Below are 16,566 nucleotides of genomic sequence, written 5' to 3'. Positions count from 1 at the left end.
GCCAAGAGCCCTTTTCTGGGACATACAGTAGGTACAGCTGTTTGGGAGGTATCTGTTGCTTTTCTGTATCACCCTTGCCTGCACACACCGCCAAGTCATTCCTCCTTGAAGCCTGCACTGAACCTACCGCCACCACCTCCAGGAGGTGTGATGGCAGCTGTCCTTCCCACCATCCGATTGGACCTTGGTGCCAGGCACCTCCTGGCGTTGGCAGTACTTGTCTCCAGTGGCTCAGCATGTGCTCCAAGGGCCTCTGCCATCCCCTGTGGACAAAGGGCTGCTGCTTAGGGGGAGAAGGCCTGCTGTCCACTCAATGGGAGAGGCACTGCCACAGCAGGGGCAGAGGGCTGGCTTAGGACAGGAACGGGCCACAACCCATCCAGGTGCTTTTGGAGGAGAAGAAAGCAAAGCGGGAAGTAGAGGTGGTCAGAGAAGGCAAGAAGGTGATGTGTGAGAAGGGCTTGAGCGAGGCAAGGGTGCCGGCTGTCTTAGGGAAGAGTTCAGATGGAGAACAGCCCATGCAAAGGCTGTGCAGGTCGGTGATGGGAGCAAAGTGAGGGCAGGAAGTGGGTGCAGGCCCTGACTGAAATGGGAAGCAATAGAAGGCTCTGGAACACAGGGCCAGGGTGAAGCCAGACCAGGAAGAGATAGTTCTGCGGACTCGGAACTTCTTTATTGGTTTTAAGAAACCAGTAAAGCCCCTCATGGAGGCCATGAGGTGGAACAAAGAGCAAGGCTGCCATGAGGACCCAGGCAAATGAGCTGCCAGTTCCACAGTAAGTCCAGGCCCGAGGGACCTTTCCATAGAGTGGAGGGGGAGCCTCGATGAGGGGACACGTCAAACCAGCTCTGGAAGGACAAGAGGCACTGGTCATGGAAGAGAGGAGAGAACAGGTGGTGGGCTCCCGTACATCAGCACAGAGAGGATGAGTGCTAGACCCTAGGTCACAGCTCCTCCCTGTTCCGTCCTTTAACAAAGAGGGTCCATTAACCTCTCAGTTCTGTTGTGTCAAGCACAGGAGTCTCCAATCAGTTGGGGCAGGGAGCAGGCAAGATAGCCTCCTGCTTAAAAATTCACTCCCCCCGCCGAAACCGGTTTGGCTCAGTGGATAGAGCGTCAGCCTGCGGACTGGAAGGTCCTGGGTTCAATTCCGGTCAAGGGCATGTACCTTGGTTGCGGGCACATCCCCAGTAGGGGGTGTGCAAGCAGCAGCTGATCGATGATTCTCTCTCATCGATGTTTCTAACTCTCTATCCCTCTCTCTTCCTCTCTGTAAAAAAAAATAAATAAACATTTTAAAAAAAAATTCCCTCCCCTTACTGTGGTTTCAGCTGAGGGACAGGGTTCAATCCCATAAGGGGCCCTGCAGGTTTAACCCCGCCATGCCTTGCTGGTAACGGGCTTGAGTCTACCTCCCGGGGCTGTTGGGCAGTTACAGGAGGGAATGCTTGGTATACAGCAAACGCTCTATTCATGCTTGAAGCTCTCAGTGGTGCTTCGGTGAGCACCTGTGGAGTGCCTGAGCCTCTTCCAGGACCCTCTTCAGCTCTAAATCTCCAGCCCATTGTCTGAGGGGTCGGGGTGGGAGCAGTGATGCCATCCGGTGGGCAGTGGCCAGGCCACTGTCCTCTATGCCCCAGCCGCTGGCACCAGATGCCTGGCCTGGGCTGGTGAGCAGTCACCTTGCAGGCCCCTTCGGGTCTAGGCCCAGTCACCCAGAGGTGACTCATCCTTGCCCCGCCTCCACTGGAACCAGGCACTGAAATAGTCACCCGGCTCAGGCTCGGGAGTGGCCGTGGAAATATTTCAGGGCTACATTCAGTGCCTAAAAATACTCTGCGGGTCCGCATGAGCCTCCCCCTGCCTCACTCCCTTCTCTGTTCCTTTGAAAACCATTCCTGTGAGCACCCCGGGTCCTGTCCCTCCATGTTGTGACCCGCCAGCACATTGAGTGTCCCTGCTGGCCAGGGTTGGAGGTTGTCTCTAAATGCATGTGGACGTGGAGCAGTGGCCTCCCTCCATTGTCACCATGGAGACCAGGATGCAGTTTCCCCAGGGACATTCTGGAAAAGCAACCTTTTCTGAAAACCCTAGAAGTCTATTCTTGGAGGGGGGTGCCTGGGTGCAGCAACACTATCCAGGGATATCTTACTGTTTTCCTTAAAAATGAGAAAGTTGGTTTTTAAAAAATATATATTTTTTCATTGATTTCAGAGAGGAAGGGAGAGGGAGAGAGAGCTAGAAACATCAATGAGAGAGAATCATTGATTGGCTGCCTTCTGCATGCCCCCTATTGGGGATTGAGCCCACAACCCAAGCATGTACCTCTGACCAAAAATGAACCCAGCCTCGGGCCCCTTCCGTCCGCAGGCCCCCGCTCTATCCATTGAGCCAAACAAGCCAGGGCGAGAAAATTATTCTTGTTGTTTGTGTCCACAAGTCTGCAGAAAGGCTCCCCAAAAGAGCCCTCAGCTGGACTGAACCCCAGAGCCTCCCTTACTTGCTGAGAGACCCCACAGAGATTGTAGGTCCTTCTCCCTCCCTCTCCCCTGGGGGGCAGGCTGTCCTCTTCACCCAGACGTCCTTGACGTCATGCCAGCCATTCAGCCTCCTGTCACGCTCTGTCCTAACAGAGAAGATGGGAGAGGGAGGGAGGGAAATAAGTGGTTACCTCCTGCACGCCCCCATCAGGGATCAAGCTGGCAACCTCGGGATGCGCTCTGACCAGGAATCAAACTGGCAACTTTTGGTGCACAGGACAACACCCAACCAACAGCCACATTGGCAAGTGCCAGGTTTCCTGTTTTCACCCAATGTCCTTTTTATTATTCCTAAGTGGGTAACATTCACTAACATCAAATTAACCCTTTTAAAATAGTTTGGTGGCATTTGGTACCCTTCCCAGTATTGTGCAACCACCTCTATCTAGTTCCAGAACATTTTTAAAAAAACATATTTTATTGATATTTTTCAGAGAGGAGGAAGGGAGAGAGATAGAGAGCTAGAAACGTCGATGAGAAACATCAATCAGCTGCCTTTTGCACACTCCCTACTGGGGTTGTGCCCGCAACCAATGTACATGCCCTTAACCGAATTGAACCTGGGACCTTACCGTCCGCAGACCGACACTCTACCACAGCCACACCGGTTTTGGCGTAGTTCCAGAACATTTTCATCCTAAAGAGAAACCATGTCTATCCCCACCTCCATCAGCCCTTAAACCACGAATCTGCTTCCTGTGTCTGTAGATTTGGTTGTTCTGGACATTTCACATAAATGAAGTCATACACGTGGCCTTTGTGTCTGGTTTCTCTCAGCAGCATCTTGGAGGTTCATCCACATTGTAGCGTGTCACTCCTTGTGGCTGAAGATTCTGTGTGGATGGACCGTTAGCAGCTCATGGAACATGGACTCTTTCTAAGTGCTTATTGTTTACTCTCTGCTGGGCACCGTTGTAAGTGCTTAATCTGCACCTTCTCCATGAGGTCATGCTGTGACCACCGTGCCTGTGTGCCCATTTCCCGGTGAGGGAAATGAAGGCAGAAACTGGCAGACGGCCTCCAGAACAACCATAGTCCATACTCTGGAGATGAGGGTGGAAACAGATAATAAGGAAGCCAAGAATCAAACAAGATAAATGCCAGGTGAAGACCCTCAGGGTCTTCCAGGCAGACCAGTATGTGCAAAGGCCCTGAGGTGGGGGTGGGCTGATGTGCTGCAGGAAAAGCAGAGGCTTTTGTGCCTGGAGAACAAATGACTGGGGGGGAGAGAGGTGGGATGGCCGGCCGCTGTCGGTTCTGGGATGTATGGGGAAGGGTTTGGACTGTACTCTGAGTTGAGAGGCAGAAAGAGATGCAGCAGGTGCTGGATGGGTTGATGCAGGAACTGACCTAGCAACCCCAGGGTCTTGCCATCCTTCTCGTCTCAGAAGTCACTCCCAGAGTGGACCCTGCAGAATAGGGGCCTGGCAGGGTGCTGTGAACACAGGGACAGACCAGTTGGGTACCAGATGCCGCTACCTGCCTCTGCCTGAGTCAGCATCGCCATGGCAACGTGGATCCTACCAGATCCTCCTCCAGGCACATCCCCCATCATTGCAGCCACTTGCACGTCATTGCCGGGGCAGGGGCACAGTTATTTTTACCCAGGCTGCTGACAGCACTCAAGGACCAAGATGCCCATTCCCCCCTGCCTCTCAGCCCTCTGCCTCCTGAGCAAACAGCTCCCTGCAGAATTTCCAGGCTCTGCCTGGAAGGGGGCAGGGACTATCTAAAGCAGTGGGGAAGAAACAGCCTGTGCAAGAGCAGGCAGTGGGCAGAGCTGGGGGGTGACAGGGAAGCAGTAAGCCAGAGTGTGGGGAGGCCAGGGTGGCACTCAGAGGATGAAGATGGCCCCTGAGCCTCCCGGACCATGGGCATGGTGGGGAAAATGAGGTGAGGAGAGTAGGACTCCAACTACCCATCACCCCATCTGCTTATGACCTGGGTGCTCCTGTGATCCTCCCACCCTTACCTTCCCCCTCTCCCCTCTCCTTACCCCATCTCAGGCCGCCTCCAGCATACTGTGCATTCCCGCCTCAGAGTCTGCATGTGCCACTCCGGCTTTCAGCTGCACCCTCCCAGCTCCCCTTTGGAGGACGATCCCCTGCACTCCCTCCACTCCCTCGCTGCAATGTCTTCATAACTCCTAGCACTACTGGACATGACATATTATCTATGTATCCAGCTGTTCCCACCCTAAGAATGTGGGCCTTGGTTTACCCAGCCTGTGAATGGCAGTGGCCAGTGTGCAGTGAAGGGGGAACTGGGCAATGGAAGGCCAGTGTCTGGGTCCTCTCCATCTGATCCGAACTGCAAGGGCAGAGCGGGACCTTAGAATGGCCTACAGCTCCCTGGGCAGGTTGGCCCTCAGGTCAAGCCACAGTGGGAACAGAAAGGCAGTGGGCAATGGGCAAGCCAGTCCAGGGTGTCTGCCAGGGAGCCTCCAGGACAAGTTGGGGTGGCTTATGAGCTCCCCCTGCCCCCATACACACCATCACCACATACTGATAACCCGTGCATGTCACCACCAGCTCCATTGTGCTGCCCTGGGAGACAGTCACTCCATCTTCACGGAAGACTGGTTCGGTCCAGTCCCAGCCAAGAAGGGTGGATCCCAGGGAAAAGCATGATAAACATGTTTCCCGTCTCCAGTCTTTCCCAGTTGTCTCTCCTTCCTCCTTTCACTGGCCTTCTCCCTCTGGCTCCACTGAACTTTTCTCCCCTCTCCCTCCTGCTCTCCCCCTCCCTCCATATCTGCCTTTCGCCCTTTACATCAGCTACCATCGCCCCTTTCTTTCCCAATATTTCTATGCTCCCGGCCCCCCAACCCTCATTAACCCGGCCCCTTGGCCTTGGTCTACCTATTCATCCAATAGGCTTTCCTACACCTTCAATCGGGGCGGAGGAGGCTCAGTATCAGACGATCGTGCCCCCCCCCCCCGCCCCCACCCGGGCAGGCTTCCAGGAACCAGCGGGGAAGGGGTTAACCGCACGGCGTCCCCTTCCCCCCAGCCCTGCATTTAATTAGCGGCCCAGACGAGCAGCCAAGCTTGGCGAGGGGGGCGGGGGGAGGGGGGAGGAAAATGGAGGGAGGGAGGGACAGGCGGCGGCGGAGGAAGGAAAGGAGGTGGATAAGGGAGGAGGGGAGCCCACGCCAGCCAGGAATTCGAATCCCGCGTTACAGGGTCCCCCACCCAAGATGTCTGGGCTCCCCGTTCTGTTCTGACCTTTCCACACCCGCCCCTCCCACCCCACCCAGACCTTCCAGAGGCTGGAGAATGTCTGCTCTCTTCCTTGCATGTAGTTCGGTGGAGGAAACTGAGGCCCACGCAGATGTGGCACTAACCGGGGTTCAGCCCGGGCCGCCGGGCGCTAGTTTGGGGGGTTTTGTCCCCGCGCTGGATAGGACAATGGGACCAGCTGGGTCCAGCCGCGCGACCTGGGGGGCCGTCTCCACCTGGGCCTGGGCAGCCAGGGGAGGGGCTGGGCCCGGAGGTTCGGCTCCCAGTCCCAGATGTGCTTCAGCCTTCTTGTTGTTTGTGCCTCAGTTTCCCTGTGGGCGTGGCGTGGGGGAACCTGGAAGGCGGGTCCTACCCACCCACACCCCCCCAGCCTCCCGCGCGGCCCCGCCTCCCCTGACGTCACACTAACGCCCCCCCTCCGTCTCCCTCCCCCAGTTCAGACTGCGGGGTTAACGCTTCCGCTGCCGCCCCCGCCTCCCCTCGCCGGGAGGGGGGGTGCGGAGGGAGTTCAGTCCCTGCAAAGTGGGGCCGCGCGGGAGGCGCCGTCCAGCCTCCAGGCCTTTGCCTGCGCCCAGCTTCCCGCCTGGAACTCGTCTCCCACCCCATCCAGCCCTGTTCCTGCAGGATCCTCCGAGGCCCGCCCCGAACCTCCCAGGCGGGGCAGGTCCGGGTCCAGCCGGGTCTCTCCGCCCCGCGGGAGCTCCTGGAGCCCCGGGCGGGGTCCTGTAACCAAGCAATTCTGTTTCGAGGTTGAGTGTCTGCCCCCCACTTTCCAGATGAGAACCGGGGGGAGCCCGGAGGGTTTAGGGAGGTCACGGGGCCCCAGGGCCCCGCCGATCACCCGGCTCCTGCGGCTCCGACCCCCACCCTAGTGCAGGGGCCCCCATGCTCCCCGAGGGGAGGGGGCGCTCAGGCTCCGCCCTGCGCCAGGGGAAGTGAGAACGGGGGCCTCCTCCCTCCTCACCACTTCCTCCCTCGGAGGCAGTGGTGGACTGGGGCGGTGGGTGGAGGAAAGGGGGTTTGTGGAGGGGGGAGGGGGGTTATAGGAAAAGGGGAGGGGAGTTTGCAGAGCGGCCTCAGGCTCGGAGGGTTTGTCCGCCCCGCTCCCCGCGCCCGAGTGGGGCCGAGCTAGTGTTTTCGGGGTCTCCCTTGCAGGGGGTAGGGGCAGAGCCCCTACGTGCTGGACCGGGACTCTGCCTGCTCCCTTCCTCCCGCTCCCTCTTTCCTGCGCCTTCCCCTGGGCTGCCCGCCGCGCCCCTTTCCAACCTACTCCCTTCCTGGGCGCCGGGCCTTTACCAGGAGGCACCGCCGGCAGGCCCGAGTCCGACTGCAGCTTCGGACAGGCCAGACACCGGATTCCCGGGCTCCCATTCTCCTGGAGAGATGGGCCTGTATCCCAGCCTCCCTTCCCAAGATTGGAGCCAAGCTTTGCTCAGAGCCTCCGTGTGTCCATCCGAAAAATGGGAGCAGGTGTCCCTGCTTGAGGGCCTGCTGTGGGGTTTTAAGGAAAAGTGTGGAGAGTGATAGGTCCTCCCTTCCTCCAGTTGATGGAGGGACTTAAACCCCACCTGCGGCCAGACATTCCTGAGCACCGAACCACCCATCAGCACCTGCCAAATACCCTAAGCCCCCATTCCTAAGTCCCTAGGTCCCTAATCACCAATCAGCCTGTGGTGAGTGCCCTAAGCCCCGTCCCCTATCCTCCCCTTAAAAGTGCATGGAGCCCAGGCCCTCGCTGTCTTCCGCTCCTCTCTCTGGAAGCAGCTGGCACTCTTCTCTTCAATAAAGCCTGTGTCCTGGCATCCCCGTCTCTGACCCTCTCAATGCTACAATCTTGGCAGCATTGATGCAGCCAATAGTGAATTGTCTCATCCGTTCATTACTTCACGAACTCATCCATCACTCCATCCACTCATTCACTTAAGTCACATGTGTCAAACACAAGGCCCGAGGGCCAAATCCATCCCGCCAGGCCTTGCAATGTGTCCCGCACCGCGCTGTCATCACTGCACTCCGCTGCGTTTCCATCACAATGACAGTTTATGACTGTTCAGTAAGCCATTCGGCCCGCGATTTAGGCTGGATTTTAGATTTTGGCCCCTCCTCTGATTGAGTTCGACACCCCTAACTTAAGTGTTCAAATATATTGGTTCACACAACCCCTCCCCAACCCCCAGATGGCCAGGGAAGGACACCAGGGGCCCACAGCTCCTGGGAGAAGGACGGATGTCAGGGTTCACCAGGGGCCCACTGGGGCGTGGGTGGGGACAGCCCCGAGGTTCTGAGGAGGAAGTGGGAGCTTCTACTTAACCGAACCGACCTGAAGCCTGCCGTCAGCAGCCCCGTGGAGTCACTGCCCGCCACCACTACCTCCCTCTGCCCCTGACATGGGCCAGTACCCCACAGGGCCTTGGGAGGGTGCTGGCTGGTGCAGGCAAACCTCAAAAATAGCAGGTGCTCTTGTTGCTGAGCTGAGGCTGGACACACTGACGGAGCATCAGCTGTGGGCTGGGGCCCCTGGGCCAGAAACCACCAGTGGGTCCCCATGGTCCCTCCCGAAGTGTTCTTTGGCTTGGCTTGGGGCTGCCCTGCCTTGGCTGCTCTCTGGACGTCTGGACATTCCTGATCTAGGCCTGGCCCAGAGTGTCCCTGAGCTGGTGGGGGATGACTGTGTTTTGCTCTCATTTAATTGTTTTTTGGATTTCCTTCTACTTATGGCAAGAGAAACTGGTTTTCCATTCTTGGTGACACGAAGGTTCCCTTTTGAAATATACTCACTGAAGTAAAAACAGAAATGGGGGTCAAACTAAAGGAAGAATAGTGACAGTGCTGCCCTGACCGGTTTGGCTCAGTGGATAGAGCATTGGCCTGAGGACTCAAGGGTACCAGGTTCAATTCCGGTCAAGGGCACGTACCTTGGTTTCGGGCACATACCCAGTAGGGAGTGTGCAGGAGACAGCTGATTGGTGTTTCTAATTCTCTATCCCTCTCCCTTTCTCTCTGTAAAAAAATTAATAAAATATATTAAAAAAAAAAACACAATAGTGACAGTGCTTATGTGCTTCTTATGTTGTTTTCTGTTTCCCATAAGAATAACAGCTCAGCCCTGACTGGTTTGGCTCAGTGGATAGAGCACTGGCCTGCGGACTGAAAAGTTCCAGGTTCGATTCCGGTCAAGGGCATGTACTTTGGTTGTGGGCACATCTCCAGTAGGGAGTGTGCAGGAGACAGCTGATCGATGTTTCTCTCTCATCGAGGTTTCTAACTCTCTATCCTCCCCTTTTCTCTGTAAAAAAAAAAAATCAATGAAATATATTAAAAAAAGAAAAAAGAAGAACAGCTCAGGTGGTGATGAGAAAGGCCAAAAACCGATACCCAATATTCAAGGCCGGGCACACAGTAGGTGCTCAATGAGGGTGGTGGGATGGATTGATGCTGGGTCTTGAGATTAGCCCAAAGGAGAACAAGAGACAAGTCAACCTCCGAAGCTGGTCTAATGAAAATGGGTTAACCAACTCCCAAAACCCCCCCCCCCAATTCTCCCAACAGCCACCTGTGAAAGGCCTCACCTGGGCTGGGCATACAGCAAGAACACATTCAATAACACTGGGCGAGCCTGTGCTGGGGGGTGGAAGTGGCTGGTGTGAAGTGTTTTCTCTTTGCAGGAGCCCTTGCACCATAGATCAGTCAATCAACAAACACTGACTGGCCTGAAGGACTCTCCTGGGCTGCAGGAGGCTGAGGGTACAGCAGGGCCACCAGTCATGCAGCCACTTCTGCCAGATATCCATCTGGCCCATCCTTGCTGCAGAGGGTGGACGTGGGAACTGCAAAATGGCCTTGTGAAAGAGAGGGATATAGTGCCAGCCAGGAGGGCAGGGCCTGGGTCCCCGCCCTGCGGCCAGAGAAACACCTGCCCCTGGCCTGGGGAGGTGGCTGCCTATTGGGCTCCAGGCTGGGACAGGAGGGAGGGAGGGGCTTCGGTCTTCGCCCGTAACCCGATCCTCAGGAATGCGGCGGGGCCAGACGCGCCCCCTACCCCAAGCCGGCGCCTCTCTTCTGGTCGCCCCAGGGTCCTACCACCCAGGTTTCCGCCATCCCCGCCCTCTCCAGCCCCGGGGAGGGGGGGGGGGGCTAAGCTTCCTGGGACTGCCCCTACTAGCCCCACCCGGACCTGCGGGGCCCTGAGCACCGGGGGACCATCCCCCGCTAGCCTCACCCCAGATCGACCCTCCACCTCACCCCTTTCAGCTTCCTGCTTAACTCCTTTTTTTTCGTTTTATTCAATAGATTTTAGGTTTCTGGGTCTTCAAATGAAAACCAAACATTAAACCGAGTTGCAGGAAGAGGCCAGAGCCGGGGTGATGGGGTGGGTGGGCTCAGATTAAGACCCTGTAGGGAATGGGGGGGGGGGGACCAGCTGAGTTCTGGTAAGGTCGTGGACCCCCTCTGGACACTCCTCTAGGAAGTGGGATAATGTCCCCAGATTCTTGAAGCTGAGAATACAGTCTGGAACAAATATCACCCACCCCAGTTTTAATATGTATATATTTTATTAATTTTTCACAGAGAGGGAGGGAGAGGGATAGAGAGTTAGAAACATTGATCAGCTGTCTTCTGCACGCCCCCCATTGGGGATGTGCCCGAAACCAAGGTACATGCCCTTGACTGGAATGGAACCTGGGGCCCCCTCACTCCGCAGGCAGGCCGATGCTCTATCCACTGAGCCAAACCAGTTAGGGCACACACACACACACACACACACACACACACACACACCCCGTTTTGCTGGGGACTCTGCCACCTCACTTTCCTTCTCTCCCTGTCTCTCTGGCTCCACCTTTCTCTGCCCTCCATCAATGTGGCCAACTGGCTTCTGCCCTTTGCACTTGCTGTTCCCACTGGGACACTCTGCCCTTGATTATCTCCTGACTTGCTCCTTCATTTGGCATCACTTCCTGTGATTCCTCTCCCAGATCACTCAACTCTAAAAACATCCTCCTTTACCCTCCATGGAAGAAGCACCCTTTATCCTCTGGGAAGCTGTTTGTCACCTTCTTCCTTCGGAGCTTATGCTGGGCAGGTGGCGTTGTTTGTGTCACTCATGTGTGTCCCATCACTGGGCTCACAGTAAGTGCTCAGTCACTGTCTGTACATGGAGTGAGTGAAGGAAGGTGTAAGGTTTGAGGCGCAGGAAACTGACCACCAAGGAGTTTTAAAGTAAAGCTTATTCCCCAGTGATGAACGGGACTCATTACGGAGGTAGAGAAATCAGAATTGAAGGAGTTGGGAGGGGGGTGGACCCAGCCGGGCTGCCACCTGGACATGGAGGATCAGCAGCACATGGCTGGTCTGGGGGTCTTTTTAAGGGGAGGATCAGGAGAGGGTTGGACCCAGGGCAGAACAGGAAGGGGTGGGCTCCAGGACACTTTGGCACGCGCTGATTGATGGCTCAATGTCTTGGAGATGTCTCTGTGACAGATGCCAGTAATGTCATAACTCCACCCACCAGTTGGGAGGAGGGAGAACCTTATAGAAGGAATGGTAGTTAAACCTACTTCATTGCAAAGGGTTGGTTGATGGACTTAGGGCCTCCTTGATCTGCTCAAGAAATCCCCAGTCTCGGGCACAGATCTGGACACAGCCCCTCTTCCCAGCCCTGTGGGGTCAGGGCTGGCCCAAATGGAAGGGCAGGGCTGGGGTGGAAGGAAATGGTAGGGGAGGGCATTGGGTCAGAAGGAATGGAAAGTGCACTGCTGAGAAGTCTGGGGGTGAGGGGTCAGGCCTTAGAGAGTGGGGCTGGCAGAGTCTGCCACTACACTTAGAAGTCAAGGTCCTCCCCTCCCATTTGGGGTATGTAGAGCCAGACACAAATGGTGGACAGAGTTCAGAGATGGAAGGGGTCTAGGGAAGTCCCCAGGGGCATGGCTTGGTTAAAGAAGGCTTCTTGGAGGAAGGAATACTGGAAGTGGGTTTTGAAGGATATGTAGGAGTTTGCCTGGAGGCTTAGGAAGGGCATTCCAGGTTAAGGAAACTCCAGACCAAAAACAGTCGTTAAATTTAGCTGCATAATAATAAAAAAAAAAACAATAAAACAAACAGAGAGAACATTTGTTGAGCCTACACTATTTCTGCAAATCCAGTAAAAATCCCAACACACCATGAAATAGGCAGGATTATTTGCTCCATTTTCATGAAGCAAAGAGATAACCTGCCTTGGCCTCCCTATGCCTCCATTTCTGAAGGCCTGTCTGCTGGTTAGTATTTCAGCTCAGGCGGGCTCTGCCTACAGTTCATTCACTTACCTGATAGATCCTCCCTCCCTCCAGCAGTCAGACATTCCTGAGCACTGAACCACCAATCAGCACCTACCAAACACCCCAAGCCCCTAGGTGCCTAATCATAGGCCCTCCATGAAACCACCAATCAGCGTGTGCTGTGCCCTAAGCCCCGCCCCTCCCTTAAAAAGTGCTGTACTCCAGCCCTCCCTCTCCCTCTGGAAGCAGCCGGCAGTGGTACTCTTCTTTTCAATAAAGCCTGTGTCCTGCATCCCGGTCTCCGGCCCCTTCTCTATTTCATCTTTTAGAACTTGTTAAGGTTAAAATAAATAAATAAATAAAATGTTCAGGACCCACCGTCCGGGTGGAGCCTCCCTAGGCCACCCAATCACTCTCCTGCCTTGGAGAGAAGCATGGTCCCCTCTCTTCCAGTCTTGCCCCGGAGAGGGGTCCCAGGACAGGGCTGGCTACAGGTTTGGCCTGTAATCCTTTCCAACTGGGGTCCCTTCATGCCCAGGCTGGGACCCAAGAGGACAGGTCAAGAGGGCACAGAAACTTAGGCACCTAGAAACAGACACGCATATACACAAGGTACCCTGCTCCACACATGAACACACACACACAAGCACAGGTAGACAAGTGTGTACACAGACACACCTCCACATGCCTGGCCCTCTGCCTGCCAGGCCAGTCCAGGCTTCTTGCTCATAATCACAGTCCCACCCTTAGCCTTTCTGCTCCAAAGCCATTAAGGGCAGGGCCAGGTGAGAAAGGGAGTTGGAGGGGGAGGAGGGAGTGGTGGTGAGGAGGGGGTGCTGCTCTTGCCCACAGGCCAGTCACACAACCAAGGCCAGAGACTGCCACAGCACACCCAACCAGGTAGTGTTCTCCTTCAACATTCTGCACCCACTGTATGCTAAGCAGGCCCTGTGCAGGGAGCTGGGGAACCACCAGGCCCAGGATAGACAAGGATCTTATCTTCTTGAGCCTTATGACCCATTCCATCTGGATAATTCCAAGGAAATGAGAACCAGGTGAGTAGGAAGGGTCTCTCTGAGGACATACTTTTGCACTGGGCCAAGGAATCACCAGAGGGCATAGCAGGTACAGAGCTCCTGGGCCAGTAATGATCTGGGAAGCCAGGTTTCAGAGAGGGTAAGGGTGAAAGGTCAGAGGAGAAAGAATGGGTGTGGACTCAGAGCCTCCACCAGCTGGCTGAGAAGTGGGTTTCCTCCTGAGTGGGGCAGGAGCCAAGGAAAGGTTGTATGCAAGGGCTGTCTGTCAGACTCAGCTATCCCAAGGATCCTGGGGAGTGTTGGGGAGTTGTTCCCTCCCCCCTCCCTTCTCCCTCATATCCCATCCCCAGCCAGCCTTTAGGATGATAATGGTAATAAGCAGGTAATAATTACCAGCTGGGATAACAGCCCAAGCAGGGCTAAAGGGAGAAACGGGGGGAGGGGTGGGGAGGAAAAACTGTAGGGCACCCTAACCGGAGGAGCCACAGCAGGCCTTGGCAGACAAGGAGTTAAAATGTATGCGGCTGCCCCGGGGCATGGGCGCCCGGGTTCTACGGGCTGGTCACTCGCTGAGCTGGATTCGCATGTCATGAATTTGGACCCCGTGCGTTAGAGGGCTCCCAGTGAAAGATATTAAGATCAAAGCGCGTCCAACAATTTTTGGCAGCCCTCCTTTCCCCTCCTCTGTCTTTCTAAAGGCACACACACCACCGGGCATTGGAGTGAGGGTGTGAAGGCAGACTTGGCTCACATCTCCGGCGAGTCACTGGCCACCGCTCCCCCATCCCTTCAGGCTCCAGAGCGCACAAAGCCTGGCCGAGATGCGTGAGGGAACCGCCGTCTGCGCAGTGGATCGGGAAGCGCCAGGGATTTATTTATCCATCTGGGACCTCATATCCCCCACCCCTGTTCCCCGGGACCAGCACCGCCCCCACCGAACTGGCCCCTCGCGCAGACGCGGGGCGGGGCTTTGGAGCAGCCGGGCGCCGGGTGGCCGAGCCTATCACGCCACCCCGGACGTGCCTTGGCGGGAGGCGGCGCCGGGGGCCTTCGCTGTACACAGAGATCCCGGGGCGGGGTGACCCGGCCCAGACGCGCGGCCCACCCCCATGACGTCAACCCACAAGGCAGCGCGCTGTTGTGCCGTTTACCGCGCGTCACCCGGGCAACGGCAGCCGGGGGAGCGTCGACTGCCTGGCCCCGCCCCTCTATGTAAATGATATACGTCATCCGCGCCCAATGGCGAGCGGGGGCAATGAGCTCATCGCGCTGGGCCGAGGCTATAAGAAGGCGCGCGGGTTGCGCGGCGCAGGAGCCGCCGCCAACGGAGGGCCGGGCGCAGCGGCCGCAGCCTGGGCGGGCTCAGGGCCAAGCGCACAGGGGGGGGGCCGAGCCTCTCGGGAGGCCGCGGCCACTCCCCTCCCCCCCGGACCGGCGCGGCGGGGGAGGCGGAGGATGGAAACACCCTTCTACGGCGATGAGGCGCTAAGCGGCCTGGGCGGCGGCGTCAGTGGCAGTGGCGGCGGCGGCAGCTTCGCGTCCTCGGGTCGCCTGTTTCCCGGGGCGCCCCCGACGGCAGCGGCCAGCAGTATGATGAAGAAGGATGCGCTGACGCTGGGCCTGAGCGAGCAGGTGGCAGCGGTGCTCAAGCCCGCGGCCGCGCCGCCCCCGGCCCCCCTGCGCACCGACGGCGCCCCTGGCGCGGCGACCCCCGACGTCCTGCTCGCCTCGCCGGACCTGGGGCTGCTCAAGCTCGCCTCGCCGGAACTCGAACGCCTCATCATCCAGTCCAACGGGCTGGTCACCACCACGCCGACGAGCACGCAATTCCTCTACCCCAAGGTGGCGGCCAGCGAGGAGCAGGAATTCGCCGAGGGCTTCGTCAAGGCCCTGGAGGACTTACATAAGCAGAACCAGCTGGGTGCGGGCGCAGCCTCCGCCGCGGCGGCGGCCGGGGGACCCTCGGGCACGGCCCCGAGCGCGGCGCCTCCCGGCGAGCTGGCCGCGGCGGCGGCCACGCCCGAGGCCCCGGTCTACGCGAACCTGAGCAGCTACGCGGGCAGCACCGGGGGCGCGGGGGGCGCCGCGGCGGTCGCCTTCGCCGCCGAGCCCGTGCCCTTCCCGCCGCCGCCCCCGGGCGCGCTGGGGCCGCCGCGCCTCGCCGCGCTCAAGGATGAGCCGCAGACCGTGCCCGACGTGCCGAGCTTCGGCGAGAGCCCGCCGCTGTCGCCCATCGACATGGACACTCAAGAGCGCATCAAAGCGGAGCGCAAGCGGCTACGCAACCGCATCGCCGCCTCCAAGTGCCGGAAGCGCAAGCTGGAGCGCATCTCGCGCCTCGAGGAGAAGGTGAAGACGCTCAAGAGCCAGAACACGGAGCTGGCGTCCACCGCGAGCCTCCTGCGCGAGCAGGTGGCGCAACTCAAGCAGAAGGTCCTCAGCCACGTCAACAGCGGCTGCCAGCTGCTGCCGCAGCACCAGGTGTCCGCGTACTGAGCCCGGCGCGGGGCGCATGCGCGGCCCCCCTCCGCGAGAGGCGGGCTCGCGTGGGAGGGGGCGTGGGGGCCCCCGGACTCGGAGAGGGCGTGGCCCCGGGGGCGCCCGGATGGTGCCAGGACGTGGAGAGGGCGCCTCGCCGTCGACAAGCTGGAACCCCTGCCGCCGGGGGCCGGCGCATGACCCCCGCCCCTCCCTCCCTCACGCCGCCTCTGCCCCCCGCGCGTGGCACCCCGCGTTGCACAAACCCGCGCGCCCGGCCGCCCCTTTGTGCGCGCCGCCGCCGAGGAGGGCTCCGAGGGGGCGCAGCCTGAAGCCCTGCGTTGCCTTTTCTTTTACTTTTTTTTTTTTTGCATTTGGAAGAGAGAACAGTGTTCGATTCTGCCCTATTTATGTTTCTTCTCGGGAACAAACGTTGGTTGTGTGCGTGTGTGTTTTTTTGTGTTGGTTTTTTTTTTTTTTTTTTTAAGAAATAGGAAGAAAACTCCTCCTTCCTTTCCTTGCTTTCTGCCCCCGCCCCCTCCGTTCTTCCGACACCCTCCCACCTTCCCTCCCCGCCCTTTTTGCTTTTTTCTTTTCCCCTTTTCAGTTTTGTTTTGCTACGAGTCTACATTCCTGTTTGTAATATTTGGTTCGCCGGTTTTCTGTTTTCAGTAAAGTCTCCTTATGCCAGCTCGGCTCTCTGCCTCCTCCTTCCCCCGCCGGGGCCTGACTGGCTGTGCTGGGCCGGGCCTGCTCCCCTCCCCCGCGCTCCCTCCTCCTGCCCGGCCGGAGGGGGAGCCGGCGTCGGGAGGGGCCGCAGCGCTGGCGCGGGGCGAGCGCCATCTAGGCGCGCTGGGCGCCGGGCCGGCTGCTGTCCGAGCTGGGCGGGGGCGTCGCTGGAGACTCCAGTGATTGGAACCAGCGAGCGCTCGGGTTGGGAAGGGGACAGCCCCCGCCTGAGGTAGGAAGAAAGAGGCAGGAACTTGGACTTTCTGGGCCTGTGTTTCCCTG

The 16,566-nt window shown here is 58.0% G+C and overlaps 1 protein-coding gene across 1 annotated transcript; it reads left to right on the top strand.

Moving 5' to 3' along the window:
- The first annotated feature begins 14,371 nt into the window (after window positions 1–14,371).
- On the top strand, window positions 14,372–16,242 carry JUND (JunD proto-oncogene, AP-1 transcription factor subunit). The gene has a single exon (XM_036449870.2). It carries the CDS (start codon window positions 14,533–14,535, stop codon window positions 15,571–15,573), a length of 1,041 nt encoding a protein of 346 aa, XP_036305763.1. The 5' UTR covers window positions 14,372–14,532; the 3' UTR covers window positions 15,574–16,242.
- The last annotated feature ends 324 nt before the right edge of the window (window positions 16,243–16,566 follow it).

This window comes from Pipistrellus kuhlii, unplaced genomic scaffold, assembly GCF_014108245.1.
Source record: "Pipistrellus kuhlii isolate mPipKuh1 unplaced genomic scaffold, mPipKuh1.p scaffold_m20_p_21, whole genome shotgun sequence".
NCBI lineage: Eukaryota > Metazoa > Chordata > Mammalia > Chiroptera > Vespertilionidae > Pipistrellus > Pipistrellus kuhlii.
The sequence above is the reverse complement of the archived record's forward strand: the minus strand, read 5'-3'. Positions and strand labels throughout refer to the sequence as shown.

Bases quoted from the DNA above. Each gene is read 5' to 3' on its own strand.
- JUND (XM_036449870.2), top strand. From the start codon at position 14,533: ATGGAAACACCCTTCTACGGCGATGAGGCGCTAAGCGGCCTGGGCGGC.